At 36.4% G+C, this 18,725-nt stretch overlaps 1 protein-coding gene across 7 annotated transcripts in view; it reads left to right on the top strand.

Moving 5' to 3' along the window:
* WASHC4 (WASH complex subunit 4) overlaps positions 1-18,038 on the top strand; it is a 59,194-nt gene extending 41,156 nt beyond the window's left edge. For 5 of the 7 annotated variants that reach the window (XM_029953428.1, XM_029953432.1, XM_029953431.1 and 2 more), the window contains 8 exons: positions 1,016-1,124; positions 5,880-5,946; positions 6,393-6,479; positions 9,909-10,056; positions 12,696-12,792; positions 13,297-13,493; positions 13,789-13,885; positions 15,774-18,038. In XM_029953428.1, the coding sequence (XP_029809288.1) occupies positions 1,016-1,124; positions 5,880-5,946; positions 6,393-6,479; positions 9,909-10,056; positions 12,696-12,792; positions 13,297-13,493; positions 13,789-13,885; positions 15,774-15,841 (870 nt within the window). In that variant the 3' untranslated portion in view covers positions 15,842-18,038. The remainder of the gene's footprint in view (positions 1-1,015; positions 1,125-5,879; positions 5,947-6,392; positions 6,480-9,908; positions 10,057-12,695; positions 12,793-13,296; positions 13,494-13,788; positions 13,886-15,773) is intronic. The other 2 variants (XR_003914145.1, XM_029953429.1) reach the window with 2 other exon arrangements.
* The last annotated feature ends 687 nt before the right edge of the window (positions 18,039-18,725 follow it).

Genomic DNA, 18,725 nt, shown 5'->3' with positions numbered 1-18,725 from the left:
TGCTAGACCTATGAGTGCAAACATATGGTTTCTGTAGGACATTATTTCTGAAACGGGAATTGCTTGAAGAGAAATTTCTAGGGCACAGAATATGAATATTTAAAATTCTAATATATGTTGCCATGCACTCTAAAAATACCACACCCATTTTTCCTTCACCCGCTGTGCTGAGTTTTCTAATAATGAAGAGAAATGTAAGTCGTACCAGTACAGAGGCATGTAGCCATGTGGCTAGAGAACCAGGATGCTCAGATGGGTTTTATATTTGATTTGCCACATATAGAACTATTTTGGTTACCGTTAGCATGACCTAGTTTAGGCCCTCTAGCGCATTAGGTGGTAGTTTTCATCAATGTCAGAGCAGTAAAATATTACTTCCTAGTAAAATAACTAAATAAAACTACAGATTATAATTATAAGTAGAGAATCATATTAACTCTCTCCTTTTTATTGAAACAGATAACTCGTATTCAGAGAAATAATCATTCTGTTGTTTGAGAATTAGTTCCATTTGTTATTAATATAAAATGAGTAATTTTCTTACTCTTTTAATCAGCTAAGACTTGAAAAATAATTTTTTATTGGAGATGGCAATTAGAAATTTTAGCTCAGCTGATGTGTGTTATTTGGGAAGGAGTGTGTTTATTTATATAATGCCTATTTTGCCCACGGGAACTTGGTTGCACAACACTGAAGAAGTGTTTCTAGGAGGAGTTGGTTTCTTTTATCTATTGATAGAGTAGTTGGGCGTTGGGAGACTAATAATGGTGATGGAAAACTGAAGTTTGGTGGCTTTAATAATTATTTTCCTTAGCTAGTGACAAAAAGAAATTTATATTGACCTTGAACATTGGTAGTTTTCGTGCTATAGATTTTGTTTTCAGATTTAAGTGATGTTTTAAAGCACAATGGAAATACAAAATTAGAAAGGAAAGTGGTATTATGGTTGATTTTATAAGTATTTTATGCTCTAGGGGTTTTATTAATAAAGGTGGTCTTTAAATTATCTCTTTAGTATCCTTTTGAAAGAGCAGAAAAATTTAATCGGGGCATCAGAAAACTTGGAATTACCCCAGAGGGACAAAGCTACCTTGATCAGTTCAGGCAACTCATCAGCCAGATTGGTAAGTTACTATAAAAGAGTTGGGAAATAAAGCACAAATTCCAAGTAGCTGTCTTCTTAAATATCTCACACAAATAAAACGACTTAATATGTGAGTGCCTGAGAACAACTTTATTGGACTAGAGTCATTTTCTTACTAAAAGGTTTCAATTATGAGTACACTGTTGATGCAGAAATAATTGATAGACTGTGGGACTGTGGCCTAATAGAAACTCGATAAAACCTCTTCAATTCAATTAAAAATATATTTAACTCATCTCAAACATGTTCACAATAGTAAGCTGGTAACTATTAGGTACTTTGTTCATGGCACTGTTTTGGGCTTTTGAAACAGGTTCCCTAAGTTACAGCCTAAATGCAAAGGCATAAAATAATTTTATGTGAAAAGTTAATTAGTAATATAAGTAAATAAGTTACATTCCTTACAAATAAGTTTGGTTAATGATGAAATATTAAATGTTACAGTTTTTCTGTTATCTCATTTCATATTTGTATGTAATTTCTTGAGTTGTCCTGTCTTATAGGTAAAACCTGTCTTCCAAAACGTGTTACGTTATATTTACGAGCAAGAGCTACATTAAAAAATAATCATAGATTTAAAAAACTGTATACTTATTTAAGCTTTCCACAAAATTCCTGTGCAAGAGGCACAGTAATCATCTTTTTAAAGATGAAAAAAGAAAAACTCAGAAAAATAAATAGTGTTGCTAGGACTTAAACTGAGTTTTTCGGCTTAAGGCCAGAGGTATTCTGTATTCTTCACAATTGTAGACACCAAGCGGTTAGTAAATTATTATTGACTACAGTGTGGTAAACTTATGCCTCCTGAGATTCGTTCATTTATCAAACACTTACTAAGGATCTGTTACCCCAGATACTCTCCTAGATGCTGAGAGTACAAGCAGCCCTTGTTCTCAAGGGCCTTTAAATTTACTGACGGGAAATATATTACAAGGATTTGGTTTTGGAGTAAAGTTACTAAACACTAGCTTAAGTTTTATAAGTTAATTGGTTTACATATTAGGCATTTTTGAATTTTTTAATGTTTATCTTTTTTGAGAGAGCGAGCTTGCAAGCAAGCAGAAGCAGGGGAAGGGCAGGGAGAGAGAGGGAGACACAGAATCCTAAGCAGGCTGCAGGATCTGAGCTGTCAGCACAGAGCCTTAGGTGGGGCTCGAACTTGTGAACTGCAAGATCATGACCTGAGCCAAAGTCAGATGCTTAACCAACTGAGCCACCTAGGCACCCCTGCATGTTAGACATTTCTATAAGAATTCAGAGAGTTTTATGTTTGTCTTATTTTTAAAGCTATTTATTAATGAGATATTGCCCCACAAATGCAGCTTACTCTAGAGACACTTGATGTCATTAGACTGTAAACTCCTGGAGCAATAGATTGTAGCCCTTTTTGAGAATCTGATGAAAATTCTGGATTGGTTTTCCCCAGAACAGTGCCCATCTACTACCCTGACAGTGCGCATGCTGTACCGGAGGTCAGGTGCCTGAGGTTAGAGTCCAGGGACCGCAGGCTTAGGGCTGTTTCCCTAAAGCAGCACTCACCGCTTAAAACTTCGTGTATCCACATCCGGGCATCAGAGTTCTCCGCCACATGTGAATACTGTTGCTCTATTATTTACTAATGTTTTTAGTATTTTTTAAAAGTGTAATTTTGTCTTATGAAGTAGTCCTTAAATTATTGAAGATGACTGTGCTAGTCCTCTTCCCCCATACACATCAGAATACAAATTTTCCCCCAACACACAAAATAACGTCACCTCAGTTGCCACCAGGATACATTCGGCATTTGATGAATATTATCCTTTTCATTTTGTTCCAGAGTTTTATTCTTTATTCTCTTAGAAAAATATAAATTCTTTATCTCTGCATAAAACATAGCAATGTGCCTTTGAGTCTGTTAAATATATTGGGGAAAGGAATGAGAAATCTCAGAATTGGGAGAAGGAAAAGTTCTTTTGTCTAATAACCTGCCCGCTGAAACTTTACTACCACTAACATTTATTGAACATCTATGTGCGAAGGCTGTGCTGAGTGCTTTGCACATTCTAACTCATATAAAACAGTGTTATGAGTATTGCTATTTATTAAATCTGCAGGTATTTATTGAGGGCAACAAATGTTTCTAGGTGCTGATGATATATATGGCACTAAACAAAATCTTTACCCTGTAGAGCTTAATTAAACAGATGAGGAGACAGAGATCCACAAGTTTATAACTTGACCTAGATCTTCTAGCTAAAAAGTGGCAGAGTCCATTGAACCCAGGAAATCTGGCTTCAGAGACTTCCTCTTAACTGTTGCTCTATAATTGCCTCTCACCAGCACATTTTGATCTGCCAGATATTAGTCTGCTAATTGAAGGAAAACAGTGAAACTAGATATTTTATTTTTCTAGATATTTTATTTTTCTAGGATGCATAGTAGGGAAACATTTTCACATCATCTCTCATATTGGGGTAGCCCTAAAAATAGATTCAGTGATACTTATTTTGTGAGTTTTTAAAAACATCAGATGAGATAGTGTATGTAAAGCATGTATTATTGTAATGATTGTGAAATAATAGCTTTACCTTTGTGTCCTTTCTCCCAACTCATTTCAATTCAATTGAGCAATATAAAGTTGACTCTTGAACAATATGTGCTAGAATTGTGCAAGTCGGCTTACATGCGTATGTTTTTATACAGTTACAGTACTGTAATTGTGTTTTCCTTATGATTTGCTTTAAATTCATGTTAACATACAGTGTAGTCTTGGCTTCAGAAGTAGAACCCAGTAATTCATCCCCTACATATGACACCAAAAAGTACCCTCCTTAATGCCCATCACTCATGTAACCCATGCCCTCCCAACCCTTTTCCCTCCTCTGCCCACACGCCCCCCAACAACCCTCAGTTTGTTCTCTATTTAAGAGTCTCTTATGGTTTGCCCTCTCCTCTGTTTTTAACTTCTTTTTCTTTTTTTTTTTTTTTTTACATGTTTTTTACATTTATTTATTTTTGAGAGACAGAGAATGTAAATGGGGGAGGGGCAGAGAGAAAAGGAGACAGAATCTGAAGCAGGCTCCAAGGTCTGAGCTGTCAGCACAGAGCCCAATACAGGGCTTGAACCCACAGTGTGAGATCATGACCTGAACCAAAGTCGTTGCCCAACCAACTGAGCCACCCAGGCGCCCCATTATCTTAATAACATTTTCTTTTCACTAGCTTACTATACTGTAAGGATGCAATATATAATACAAATAACATACAAAAAATGTGTTAATTGACTTTGTCAGTGGTTAAGGCTTCTGGTTAACTGTAGGCTATAAGTAGTTAAGTTTTAGGGGAGTCAAAAGTTTTATGCAGATTTTCAACTGTGAGTGTTGAGGGTTTTGGCACCCCTAACTTGTTGAAGGGTCAGCTGTATTACTAAATTCCTACTACGTGTAGAGATGGAGCAGTAAGAACAGAAGTGTGTCATGAATCTTGTGTACCATTTGGGGAGACACAAACACAAAGATCCAGAGTATGTTACTGTTAAGTGCTGGCTAAGGAGGTGTAATGGTGCTGGGCAGTGGTTTTCAGCGATGTTCTGGAAAAGCTCTAAGGAGGTAACATTTGAGCAGGGACCTAAATAACATCAGGGAATAAGTCATGTGCATATTCAGGGAAAGAGCATACCAAAGAGAGGTCACTATAAGTCCCAAAGCCCTGGGTCTGTCTAGCATTTTTGGGAATCAAGGGCTGGAATGGAGGAGTTAGTATAAGTCTTCAGTGGTAGGTCAGGATCTCAGAGCAGCCGCAGGGGCACGATCACACAGGACTTTGTTGACCACATAAGAGATTTGGATTTTATTGAGATGGAAGGCCATTGTAGAGTTTTCAGAAAAGGAAGGATATGTACCCACTTAGTTTGACAAGAACCACCAGCACTGCTGCTATGTAGGTAAAAGATTGGGGAGCAGATGCTGAAAGTGGAAGTAGGGGAATCAGGAGGTCTTTGCATATTGCAGAGGCATAGGCAAGAGATGTGGTTGTTTGGAAGAGGATCATAGCTGTGAACGTGTACAGTGGTGGGATTGGGGCCATATTCTGGAGGTAGGGTCATTATAATTTGTCCATTGAGTAGATAGGAAGTATGAAAGAAAGAAAGGAGTCAGGGATGACTTCAAAACATTTTGCCTGAGCAGGTGGAAGGATGAAAGTGTCAATTTCTGAGATAGGAAATATAATAGGGTGCAAATCTTGAGTTTCTCTCAAACATATTAAATTAAAAATTTGTAGTCTTATAGGTGTAGACATTGAATAAAAAAGCCTGAAGGAGTAGTCCAGGTTGGAGATGTAATTTGGAGACATTAAGTAAAGATTTCTTTATGTCACTTAAGCGGCATTGGTAGGGGGGAAGGGTTGGTCAAGGAAGCACTCATTGTGATAATGAAGAAATTATTGACATCGTAATTTTAAAATGTTTTTTAAACATGTAGTTAGCATTTGATGAGCTCAGTTTATCAAATGCCAGTCACGTTTATTTTTAAAACATTTAATATAGCTGTGTATAAGTATGTATATTTATATTTTAAGTGCACAAAAAGTTTTACTTTTAGTGGAGTAAGAATTAAAGTAAAAATAGAGAAAAATCTCTTCGTTCTTAGGGATGGAAACCCTGTAATTGCTGTATATTACTGTATTCCTGATTGTTAGAGTTTAGACTTACTTGAGTAAATATCTGATTTGTGTGTATGTGTGTGTCATTTTTAAGGTAATGCTATGGGCTATATACGAATGATAAGATCTGGTGGCCTTCATTGCAGCAGCAATGCCATTAGGTATGAATGCAAATGTTTTTGCCTTATGCTATTTCAAAATTTTAATTGTCATGTAAATTTATTGTAGGTGGTATTGTAGAGAAGTTTTTCTTATTGATATATTTTGAGATAAATATGAAAGAAAACCATTAGGTCTACTAGTTATATTTTTTTTCTTCTTCAATTTTAAGATGATAGCAAAACTTTGAGAATTTTTATTTCTCTTAAAGTTATAGTTATTAGTACACTTTATGAATGGTTCTAAAGATTACATGATTTTAAGGATTAAAATTTGGTTATTTAGATCTAAAAGTCAGTTTTAGAATGAAATTGGTTGTATTAATAATATAAGTGAAATGCAGAATTCTTTCCAGATATATAGTTGAAAAATTTAGCCTTCTAGTACTGTTTTCATATCTGTCAATTATGCATATTTAAGTTAATAAAATTATTGTCTAAATTCTTAGATTTGTGCCTGATCTTGAAGATATTGTAAATTTTGAAGAACTAGTAAAAGAAGAAGGTCTTGCAGAAGAAACATTAAAAGCAGCAAGGTAGGGGCACCTGGGTGGCTCAGTTGGTTAAGTGTCTGATTCTTGATCTTGACTCAGGTCATGGTCTCACGGTTCGTGGGATCGAGTCTCATTGTGCTCTGCATTGGCAGTGTGGAGCCTGGTTGGGATTCTCTCTCTCCTTTTCTCTCCCTCTCTCCATGCTCCTCCCCTGCTTTCTCTCTCTCTTTCTCAAAATAAATAAATAAACATTTAAAAAAGCAGCAAGGTAATCTAATTTTGGAATAACCTAAATTTGGAGATTTAAAAAAGTATATGTTTATATAAAAATATTTTAAAGGAGTGATTAGAGGGTAATATATAAACTTATGTTTTTGTGTTTTTTTATACAAGTTATGGTCTCTGTTTATGAGATATAATTTTTTAAGATAGCCATATTATGAGATTTTTCAAATTACACTAAAAAGGAATCTTCTAGAACATGCTTTGTAATATGGTAGCCCCTCTCCACTGTGCCTGTTGAGCATCTGAAATGTGACTAGTCCAAATTGAAATGTGCTAAAGTATGAAGTAGATAGCTAATTTTGAGGATTTAGTCTAAAAAATGCCAAATATCTCATTAATAAAATTCATTTCACCTTTCTTTTAACTGTTTTTATATTTGTTTGCCAACACTGTTCTAGAATACCTGTCCTTTATTTCGTATAATCTAGAGCAGCATTGTCCTGTACAGTAGCCACTACCACAGGTAGCTACTGAGCACTTGAAATAAGGCTCCTGGGCCAAAGGAAATGAATTTAAATTTTATTTTATTTTAATTAGATAAATAAGATAGCTGATGGCTATAGTGCAGAGGTACGGACTTGAGTAAGTGGTGAGCTTTTCAGTATAATTTAAAACTTGAGAGAGGCATGCAGAATTGTTAAATTCTTTAGAAAACTATAAATTTTATTAATAATAACAGTTTATTGACTCAGACATGAAAGGGTGCCCCTGGACAAAGTGGACACAATTTGAATCTCAAAAAGAATCATGATAGAAATCGATTTTGATACAGTAAGTAAAAAAAGAAACTGCGAATCCTAGTGATGATAAAGATTGGAGGAGCAGAGGGAAGGTTCCTTTTTATATAGGAATGCCAGCTGATGGGTACAGATGAGAAAATCTAGGGATGGGAAAATGTAGGGAGAAATCAATGTTTTGTAACCACCACAATAAATACTTGAAAAAGCATCAATAAAAATCAGACAAAAATCATCAGTAAAAACTGTTTTGGAGAGCAAAGTATTCATTCACTATCAGAAGATTATCCCACAAACTGCTTAGTAACTCCAAAGGGGAAAACTGTCTCTACAAGGGAGAAGTTGATGTATTCTGCTTTAACTCAGTGATCAGACACAGCGTCACCAGTTAACTGGACACACTGACATCATGCAGTCTCCTGATGTAGTGTAATAGCAGGCATCTGCTGTATTTTTGCCAGAAAGGTTTCCTCTGGATTTATTTAAGAAACGTTCTGAGACATTATCCGAGACATTCGAAGTTTGAGGCATTCTGTGAAACACCTGGTCTCTTAACAAATGTCACGAAGCACAAAATGGGCACAGAGACTGTTCTGGATTAGGAAACTCAAGAGACCGGACAGCCAAATGCAGTGGGTAATCCGTAATCACATCCTAGGTGAGGGAAAAAGGGGGGCTATACAGGACATTTGGGGATAATTAGGGAAGTCGGAACATGTGTATATTAGATAATCCTGTATTTTATTTTTGGGTGTAATGATATATTGTGGTTTTGTAGGAAAATGTCTTGGTTCTTAATGGATTCATATTACAGCATTTGTGGGCCGAGTGTCATGAAATCTGCAACTTTAAATGTTTCAGGAAAAAACAAATGTTAGATGGTAAAGACTAAATAGGTGCTCATTATAACTTTTCAACACGTTTGAAATTTTTTTTAAAAAATGGAAAATGTGTTTCCATATTTATGAGAATAAGGCCCCAACACAAGATTTGCTTTGAAATAGTTATTATAAGATAGCTTAGTTCTTTGCCAAATTAAAGGAGCCATGTAAGGTTAATAATATATTTAAAATAATTTGCCCTGAAATGATTAGTTTGTGGCTTGTATGTCAAAGAAGAAAATCAGACTTTTGTCTCTTATTAAGTGATATCATCCATTTAAATATTGATAATCTTTAAAAAATATTTTTGAAGCAGTTCAAGGAGGTCCAAGAGGTGGGATATTGTCTTTTAATATTTCTAGGGTAAAGCTATCTGCTAATAGCAGGTCCAGATTTATGCAAAGGAGTGGATGACTGACAGCAAATGAATGGGAAATTCATGGCAGGTGAAGTCAAGGAGTTGTGGGACTCTGATAATGAATCAGTTGTCCAAATGGGCAAATAAGTCTAGGGTGGTAGAAGACTAAAGCATGTATCATAGTCCAGAATAATAAAGGTAAGGCAGTGGGTTAAAAGGTTAGTAGATGCCTGATAACAGGAGGGAGTAGCTGGGCAGTTGGTTATAGTAGGATCATATCTCTCAAAGGAGAGATTTCTTCCTTTTAGTGGTGGGGGAATAATAATTTGAAAGTGGTGGTAGTTGAGGGGCACCTGGGTGGCTCCGTCCGTTAAGCGTTTGATGATCTCACGGTTCCTGGGTTTGAGTCCCATGTTGGGCTCTGTGCTGTCAGCACAGAGCCTGGAGCCTGCTTAGGATTTTTTGTCTCCTTCTCTCTCTGTCCCTTCCCCACTTGCACTCCTCTCTCTCTCTCAAAAATAAATAAAACATTTAAAAAAAATTAAAAAAAAATGGTGGTAGATGTGAATGAGGGTTGAAGGAGAAAAAGCAGCGAATGTTTCCAAGCGTTGAGTGGGAAGCTAAGTTCTTGAGGAGCCAGGTTTCCAGTTGATGTAGGGAGATGTAGAAGCAGGGTTAGTGGAGAGAGTTAAAATGAAGAGGACTTTGTTTACAATGAAATGGAATTCTGCAGGGCTTATTGTGGGAAGAAGAAATAGAGAACTTTTAAGTTTGAAGATGTCCTGCATATTTTATTTTAGGGATTAATAAGTTAATTAAACAGTAGGGATCAGCTTTTATCCATAAACAAGTAAGTTTATTCTGAACCCCAAGGAAATTGTCTTCTAACATTTTATACTTTTGAGTACACTCAGTGATACTGATGAGGGATGGATTTAAAAAGCTGTATCTTCTTGGGGCACCTTGATGGCTCCATTGGTTAAGCATCTTACTCTTAGTTTCAGCTCAGGTCATGATGTCCTGGTCTGAGGGTTTGAGCCCCTTATCGGGCTCTGTGCTGGCAGCGTAGAGCCTGCTTGGGAATCTCTCTTTCTCCTTCCCTCTGTCCCTTCCCTGCTCGCTCGCTCACTCTCTGATAAACATTAAAAAAAAAAAAAAGCCATACCTTCTTTTGAGAAAGGAACCAGGTAAATGATTTTTTGTATTTTAGGCATTTGGATTCAGTTCTCAGTGATCACACACGAAATTCTGCCGAAGGCACAGAATATTTCAAAATGCTTGTAGATGTTTTTGCTCCAGAATTTCGAAGGCCAAAGAATATACATCTTCGAAATTTCTATATCATTGTTCCCCCTCTGGTGAGTATTTTTCGTACCCAAAATGATTTTTTTTGAAGTTAATAGATCCATTTTCTTTACAGCAGGAAATGTACATAGAGTATATTACTTTCTGGTTAGAGATAAAACTTACATGTAATATCTGTGAAGGAACTTTACTTTTAACTAGTTAGGCAGAATGAGACTTAGAGTTAAGATAGATTTTTATTTGTAACTGCTAGAAAAATCCTAGTGTGATTTAAATTGAGTGTACGTCAGGGTGCCTGGGTGGCTCAGTCAGTTGAGTGTCCAACTCTTGATTTCAGCTCAGGTTATGATCTCAGGTCACGGTTTATGAGTTCCAGCCCTGTGTCAGGCTCTGTGCTAATAGCTTAGAGTCTGCTTGGATCCTCTCTCTCCCTCTCTCTCTCTACCCCGCCCCAGCTCGTGCGTGCACACACTCTCTCCCAAAATAAATAAATAAATAAATAAATAAACTTTAAATTGAGTGTACGTCATTACATATGTATTATATGGTCTTTGGGCTGAATTATACCATATTATCATTTTAAGTGATTAATGTAGGTGAACTTTAACTGTTACAGTGTGAAGTTATTTCTAACACATTTCTTAAAACTATTACTGTTTAAAGACAACTCTGTGTTCAGTAGTAAATACTAACATCTGGACTAAGGTTTTAGTGCTTCCTCATAGTATATAGAGTGTCTACTGCTCTAATTCTACATAGTTGCAACCAAAATGTAGCTCAAGTTATCCAGAATCCCATTGTACGAACAGTTGTTGCAGTGGGGAAAACTGAGTTAAGAGAGTAGAGAGGCTTACTATATTAGCAATAAGAGTTATGTTTCCCTAAAGATTTCTGTAATAAAAGTTTTTAAAAATTTGTAAATAGGTAGGTCTAAAATCTAAAAAAAATTTTTTTTAATGTTTTATTTATTTTTGATACAGAGAGAGACAGAGCATGAGAGGGGGGAGGGGCAGAGAGAGAGAAGGAGACACAGAACCGGAAGCAGGCTCCAGCCTCTGAGCTAGCTGTCAGCACAGAGCCTGACGCGGGGCTCGAACCCACGAACGTGAGATCTGACCTTAGCCGAGGTCAGATGCTTAACTGACTGAGCCACCCAGGCGCCCCTAAAATCTAAATATCAGTAATAAATGTAGCTTTTGGTTACATCTAACTTTGAGAGTAATAAATTTCCATATTGCTGCCTGGCATGTTAACACATATCTTCTTACATATTATTATTGTCCTTTGAACAAAGCAGCAGATGGGTTGTGGACACTTTTCTTTGTAAATGTTCTCTTACCCTGTTTTTTAATACATTTATTGTTAATGCTGTATCATACTTGTATGTTGTAACTGTGATGTAGCAAAAGTGTATTTATATGATAAACATTGTTTTCTTCTTAAGACAGTGTCAGACTGAAGGCACATTTGCTTATATTTTGTAACAGTGTAATTAGCGTAGGGTGACTTCTTACTGTATTTAACTTGAAGGACAGTATCCTCAAGCCTTAGTAAACAGTGATTTGTGAATTTAAGGAAGAGTGGAGTTTTGCAGGGCAGCTATGAGAATTACAGGAGAGAAGTATACAGAAGTATAGGACACTGTTCTTCTGCTTGAGTTTACCATCTAATTCCAGAAAGAAGACAAACATAAATGATACCAAAAAAAGATTTAAATAACAGATTTCACAAATATGTGATTAATTGCTGAGTTTTACATGCAAAAAAGTGAAAGTTGATATTGTTTCCAACAAAATAGGCTATTATAGTACTTTTCACATGTATCACAATTATTTTTATAGGTCTCTCTTACCCTTCTACAACTGTGCTCTTCATGTATAGCAACAAGTGGCTACTTAAATTTAAATTAATTAAAATTTTATATGATAAAAAAATCTAGTTTCCTCAGTATTGGGAGCCACATATCAAGTTCTCAGTGGCCATATGTGGCTAGTGGCTTACTGTATTGGGCAGCACAGATATATGAGATTTCTGTCATTGCTGGGAGTGCTGCTCTAGAGTGTGGACTTTTTGATGGTCTTCATTTTTTTTATCATAATTACTTAATACCTGATATAGAATAAGTTCCTATAAACTTATTCTTTATTGAATAAATAAATAAGAAGGTATTTGGTATTTTGGGGGGAATTCATTTCTCCAAATGACTCACTCTTTTTAACCCAGAATCTGGTAAGAAGCGGTATTTTAGAATGCATCGGATGGGCAGAAGCAAGGGCTCCCACACGTTGGAGCACTTCTGCTTGGAGGTAATGAAGCAGGCCTCCTCTTCTGATTGCAGCTTTCATGTAGAGTTTGACTCTGGGCAAGTTACTCAGCCGCCCAGGCCGCAGTGTCCTCATCGTAAGGTGGTCATAGTATTTGGTAGTGAACCATACACCAGGCACTGTGCTTGGGGCAAGTGGTGGTCAAGGGAGGGCCCACAGCTAGAGGGCTTGGAAAGAAGAGCCGTTGAGAGATACTGGTACAGTCGTGATCTCACCCGCGGACTATTTGTGTGAGGAAGAGGTCTCAAATCAAAAGGGCAGGAATCTAGAAGGGTTCCTATTGAAAATTTTTGAAATGTCTCTTTTAGGAAGTAAATTCTGAAGATATTTTAGCATAGTTGTTTCTTTAATATGTTATATCTTTTTAGACCCTCAACTTTGTAGAGCATTCCATTAGCTGCAAGGAGAAATTGAATAAAAAAAATAAAATTGGAGCTGCTTTTACTGATGATGGCTTTGCTATGGGTAAGCTTAATGCAATTGTTTTTCCGTTAATTTTATGTTCACCTGTTATAATGGGTTTTTAGAAACGTGCTTAATCGGTCAGTGTGCTCTTTGTAGATTTGTTTTTCATGAGGTGTTTACTTTTTATTTTTTAACTGGGTCATCTGATTAAAAATACTTGTTTTCCATCAAGTATAACTATCCTTCATGCCCGCTTGGTATTGCTAATCACGGAATCTGGTTGGACCTAATATTTAGACTTTGCTGCGGTGGAGGCTTTAGAGTCTTAGCATCTGGGGTTGAGTCCCCTGTAGCTTTCTCAGTGCTGCCTTCTTAGCGCAGAAGTTTTCCCCAAGCCTTCCTTCCATCCCTGTTTCCTGCGAGTGATCGTCATGGCCATGGTGTTTCTTTTTCTCTGGATTGTCTTAGTTGTAGTTCTGTATTCTTTCACATTTATTTTTAAAGGAGCAGAATACAACTTCTGTACTCACTGTAATTTGGCTTTGGTTTTGCTAATGACTACAGGTGTGGCTTACATTTTGAAGCTTTTGGATCAGTACCAGGAATTGGACTCACTTCATTGGTTCCAGTCTGTTAGAGAGAAGTACGTGAAGGAGCTAAGAGCGGTTGCGAAGCAGCAGAATGTGCAGTCAGCTAGTCAGGATGAAAAACTGCTACAAACCATGAATCTTACTCAGAAGCGACTGGACGTCTACCTACAGGTAGCGGAGGGTGATAGATCTGCTCTGACAGTTATGCTACCCGTTACTTCTTGATACTGAAAAAAACCCTCTGGAAACCTCCATGTAAACAGGATGAATAGTGGTAACAGGTGTATTTTAAAAGGAATGGCATTTGGAACCCATTTGACTTAGATATTAAAAATGGATGGATTATTTCAGTTTCTAAATTTATGATTTCCACAAGTGCTTTTTAGGAATAATAGCTCGATGATCATTTAAATATTTTTCTATAAATATTTTCAGCTTTCACTTTAACATTTTTTTATTTACTTAGGAATTTGAATTGCTCTATTTCTCACTGAGCAGTGCAAGAATTTTCTTCAGAGCAGACAAGACTGCAGCGGAAGAAAACCAAGAAAAGAAAGAAAAAGGTTAGTAAGTGGCTTAAATTTGGAAAGACCAATAAATCTTTCTTTAAGAGTTGACACTAATGCCTCATTTGATCTAGTCAGACTTCCAGCTTCTTTTTCCATTTGGAAAGTAATTTAGACCTAGAAATGCCTTTTTTTTTTTTTTAAGTATAGCTTACATGCATCATTTGTGAAACTGAAAAGTTTAGGTAGTTTTTATGTTTCACTCTGAAGTAACTTTTTGTTCAGTTTCATCATAATTTAAATAAAATTTAATTAGTTTCTTCTTTCACCCTTCAACTTGTGTCAGATAAGAAGGAACAAATTAGAAGCAACACTAAATGTTAGTAGAGCTGCTCCAACTAGACAGATTGAATGAGACGGGCCGGATGGCCAAGGAGGTGGCAAATTGTAGCGGCCTGTTCAGTGTCAAGGTGCGTGGCCTCCGGCCCTCCTCCTCAGCCAGGCCTTGCAGAATCGGAGGTTACAGTGTAGCCGTGGGAACTGATAGTCCTGTCTGTGGAAGGATTCTGTCTGTTGTATTCTTTGTAGGATGTTGTAAATTGCTTATTATTTCATACTTAAGGCTGCACATGATACACTTCTCCAAGATTTAAAATTTAGGCACAATTTCTTCCCTGAAGAACAGTTGTTATAGAAATTATGTAATTTAAGTTTTCCTCTGCTTGGTAGCTCAAAACTTGGTACAGCAACTGAGTTTTCATGTTTTTCCTATTTCCTTACTTGTATTTCACAAATCAAGGCATAAAATTTACGTTTATAAAATAAAACGTTTTTATTAATCCTACTTTGTTAAATTTTAAAATACATGTATATTTTACACTGAATTTGGGTAGACCACTTGTATTAAGTACCTATTCCATGATAATGTTGCATAAATTAAATATTATGTTAACAATTAGCATATACAGGGTTTTTGGAATCTAGACTAATAATTGTATGCTTGAAAGTGATTTAAGGCTGTACCTGGAAGATACTCAGTATTTATCACATGAAAATATGTATACTGCTTGTGTCCCTTTCCAAGGCTCAGGTAAATTGGAAGAATTTGAGTGAATTTGATCTGAACTGTGAAGAAACTCAGTTATTGCTTAGGTTCTGCTCAGGCATTTCGTGACACAACCTTGTCTCCGGCCAGGCTTATGGGGAAAACTCTGCAGGTGGATTGGATATTTACTTTAAGGTCTAAAGCATTAATGCAAAATGAGCCTTTTGGTCTCAGCAGAATTCCTTGCTCTGGATTGTTCTTCAGGAACTCTATGATTCTGGCTGATGCGCATCATCCATTACCCAGTGTCTGTTTCAAGACACTGGCTCAGCTAAAGGTTGCTCAGATACGTAATCAGAGTGCAGGATACATGAGCTAGTTTTCCTCTGTTAATGAGATATGTGCATGTGAGATTTCGTACAGAATTCGTTTTTATCACTATCATAATAAAAAGCTGCTTTAAAAAACAAGTTACGAACACAAATGGAAAGTTACTTATTCTGGACGATTTTACACGTGAATTTGCAGCAGTGGCTCTATCAGTAACAGCAGTGCACGGTGATACTGATTTCTTGGCCTGGCTGGGGGACTCGGCCGAGGGGCAGCATGCCTTCAGACCTGCCAGGGGGAACTCCACGTGCCCATGTGCAGTTCTGCTCTCTCACAAGTCTGCACCCTGTTAGGTACCAGTCAGAACATTACCTTTGCAAAATTTAGCTTGGATTTATAAAAAATTAAGAAATAAACTAGATAAACTTTGTGATATTAGAGAACTATTTGAATAGATGCACATTTTCTTAATTTGAAATTTAGCAATGTAGCTCTTTTCAGTTTTTACTTAATTCACTTTTAAAAAATGAATATACATCTGTCCATTGTTATTTTCACCCACGCTTCCAGAAGAGACAAAAACAAGCAATGGAGACCTGTCCGACAGCACTGTGTCTGCAGATCCTGTTGTCAAATGATACTGATGGTACGCGTTGTCCCTGTGAAGTCATCAGAATTTTGTCCGTACTGTTGCCAGTGAGATGGACACTAGCAAGCTAATGGTGAAGTGTTTCCTGGGCCACATCTCTGGTAATAGGTAGATGTCACAGCTCTTTAAGGCAGTGCTGTTAAGTCTGTTCTTCTCCCGAAGGCTCGATCTTCTTTTTAAAGGTTGAGAATGAGATTTTTAATTGGACTTTTGCCTTGACTGTAGGCTGGCAGATATGCGTGTGGAGAGTTACTTGAAGTGAAGTTGTAGAAGGGCCAAACCAAATTCCTAAGCTGCCGCCTCAGATCTCTTGAAATCTATATGAGAGTTTAAAATTTGTACTTGCGTAGATCTTTGATCCATATTTGTTTCAGTCATTGGAAATTCAGTGCATATACTCTGTACAGCCAGCAAATACGCGTTTAAACAAAGTTAATTAAGTCTGAAATTTACGAAGCAAACATATCAACATTATTATTATAACAGGAAGATATACAAATGGCTTTGATAGAGGTAACGCACAAGTGTGCTGTGTACTTTTCATGTGCAGTATAAAACTGGTTCATTGTTAATTCCACGTGACTCACAAGAGCTGTTCATGTCTTTGATAAGACATTTTATAACTAGTTTACATTGCTTTGAGAACATGTAACCTCCAACAACTGCTTTAAATTTAAGATTTACTTAATACTCAAGATGAAAGAAATTTCAGAGAAAGCCATAGAGTCCTGCTTGAAACTTCACTTTTGGTTGAAGTCACTAGGTGTGATGACAGAGAAAATTGTATGGATTTTTATTTCTACATCCAAACTCAGGTTTCTTCTACATGAGGTTCAACTAAAGTCTTGGTGATGGTTTGGACAGACTTTTCTTTAAATCAAGTATAATCTAAGACATCAGATTAAGCACTGTGCAGGCTTTTAAAAAATTACCACTGTGAGAATAAAGTTCTAATAAATCATTTACTGATTTGAAAAGTACAGTAAGATTTTGGGTAAAATTAGTTTCTGGCAGGCTACGAGCTTTATTTTTGTAAAGATTATATCAGTTTATAATTAAATGGTTAATCATGGCCTATATAATCTAATCTAATACAGTGATACTTTTACAATGAAAACCAAGTTTAAAACTGTACACATAATACTAACATCATTTGGGAAACACTTGATTTTTCCATTGCACTTGCCTATTAAGCATTTCTTTGGGCATATCCTGCAAGTAATTCTAATGTTTAATTTCCAGCTTTGGGAAGAGGTGTGCAGTGCCCTATTTGTATGCATTGTTACTGGCAGGGTGACTTTCTCAGCCCAAGATAAACACTTCCACTGTTCAGAGTCAGAAGAAACAGAATAGGTAGGAAATCTTTTTTGTTTATTATGTAAACATGACTTTCAGAATTATGTACAATGGGTGGATTAAAGGCATTTAATATCTGTAATTCATACTAACTGTAGAAATGGCCCTAAAGCATGCTGCATAATTAGTAATTTATATTTTCATTATTGTAAATGTTTATTATATTAATGATCTTGCTTTTGATTGTAACAAATTCATCACCATTTCATAGCAACAATATTATTCTGTTTTTTTTTCTGACTTCCCTAAAACAATTTCCCTTAATAATGATAGAAATTGTAATTGGAAGAGAATCCCCCACATATATCCGTTATTATCGATTTTATGAATACTATTTAGAGTTCATATGCTGACTCCATGGATACCTACAGTTGAGAAGAAAGCGATAGATTTTTATTTTGCCATTAGCGCAAAATAATGTCACTGTAGTCTGGATAAATTACACATATTTGAAATAAAACCTCTGAAAAGATTAAGCATATTGAAATGCTGTTAAAGTGCAGAGCAGTAGGGCTTCAGTGTTTCATACCTAAGTCAATACACACATTTGGATGATGGTTTTCTTTGCTTAATATATTAATGTTAAATATTACTTTCAGACATACTGTAATTTAAAATTAGTGTGAGCATTTGTTGTAAATTCACAAGAAACTCAATAATGTTCAAATTCTCAGGAACTAAGGACTAACCATAGCTTTGTCAGTTCCAATTAAGTTTTGTAAAAGATGGCAAGTTTGTTACCTCACTTGAGTGGGGCTTCCCCTTCCCCTAATTCTAAGAGAATATAATATGTATAATAAAACATTAATAAATATAATTTCAAAAGTTTACTTTCCCTGGATGTTTATGTTCAAAATTGAATGTCTTGAACCAGCACTTCTTAATAACTTTCTTGGAGATCCCTTTAATAGAATGTAGGGAATCTTAAAAAAAATACTTGCATGCCCATAGGCAAAAAATTTCGAGTATAAAATTGGGTCGGCTCCTTTCCATGTATCCCAGGCAAAGAACTTTTTTTTTCTTTGTACGTTCTTGATCTATTCCTTGCTGTTTTCAAATCAAAAGAACCCATGTGAATGTTTAATTTTAAATTCTAATCCTGGGAAGGGGTCCTTGGTTTACAATGTTCAATGTTAGAAATAACTCTGGTGCCATTTGCAAACATGAGTTTAACTGAAACGGTAATAATAACTGAGAAACTTGTAAATATTACACTGGAGACAGGAGATACAAGCCATTTACATACAGTTGACTCTTGAACAGCATGGTGTTTAAACTGTGCCGGTAGGGGGTGGGGAGAGTGTGCCTGGGTGGCTCAGCCAGTTAAGTGTCTGACTCTTGATTTTGGCTCAGGTCATGATCCCAGGGTCGTGAGATTGAGCCCTGCCTCAGGCTCTGTGCTGATGTGGAGCCTGCTTAAGACTCTCTCTCTCTCTCTCTCTCTCTCTCTCCCTCCCTCCCTCCCTCCCTCCCTCCCTCCCTCCCTCCCTCTCCCTCCCTCTCCCTCCCTCTCCCTC

This window comes from Suricata suricatta, chromosome 10 (genome assembly GCF_006229205.1).
Source record: "Suricata suricatta isolate VVHF042 chromosome 10, meerkat_22Aug2017_6uvM2_HiC, whole genome shotgun sequence".
NCBI classification, from domain to species: Eukaryota; Metazoa; Chordata; class Mammalia; order Carnivora; family Herpestidae; genus Suricata; species Suricata suricatta.
Note: the sequence above shows the minus strand (reverse complement) of the source record. Positions and strands in the feature narration are given on the sequence as shown.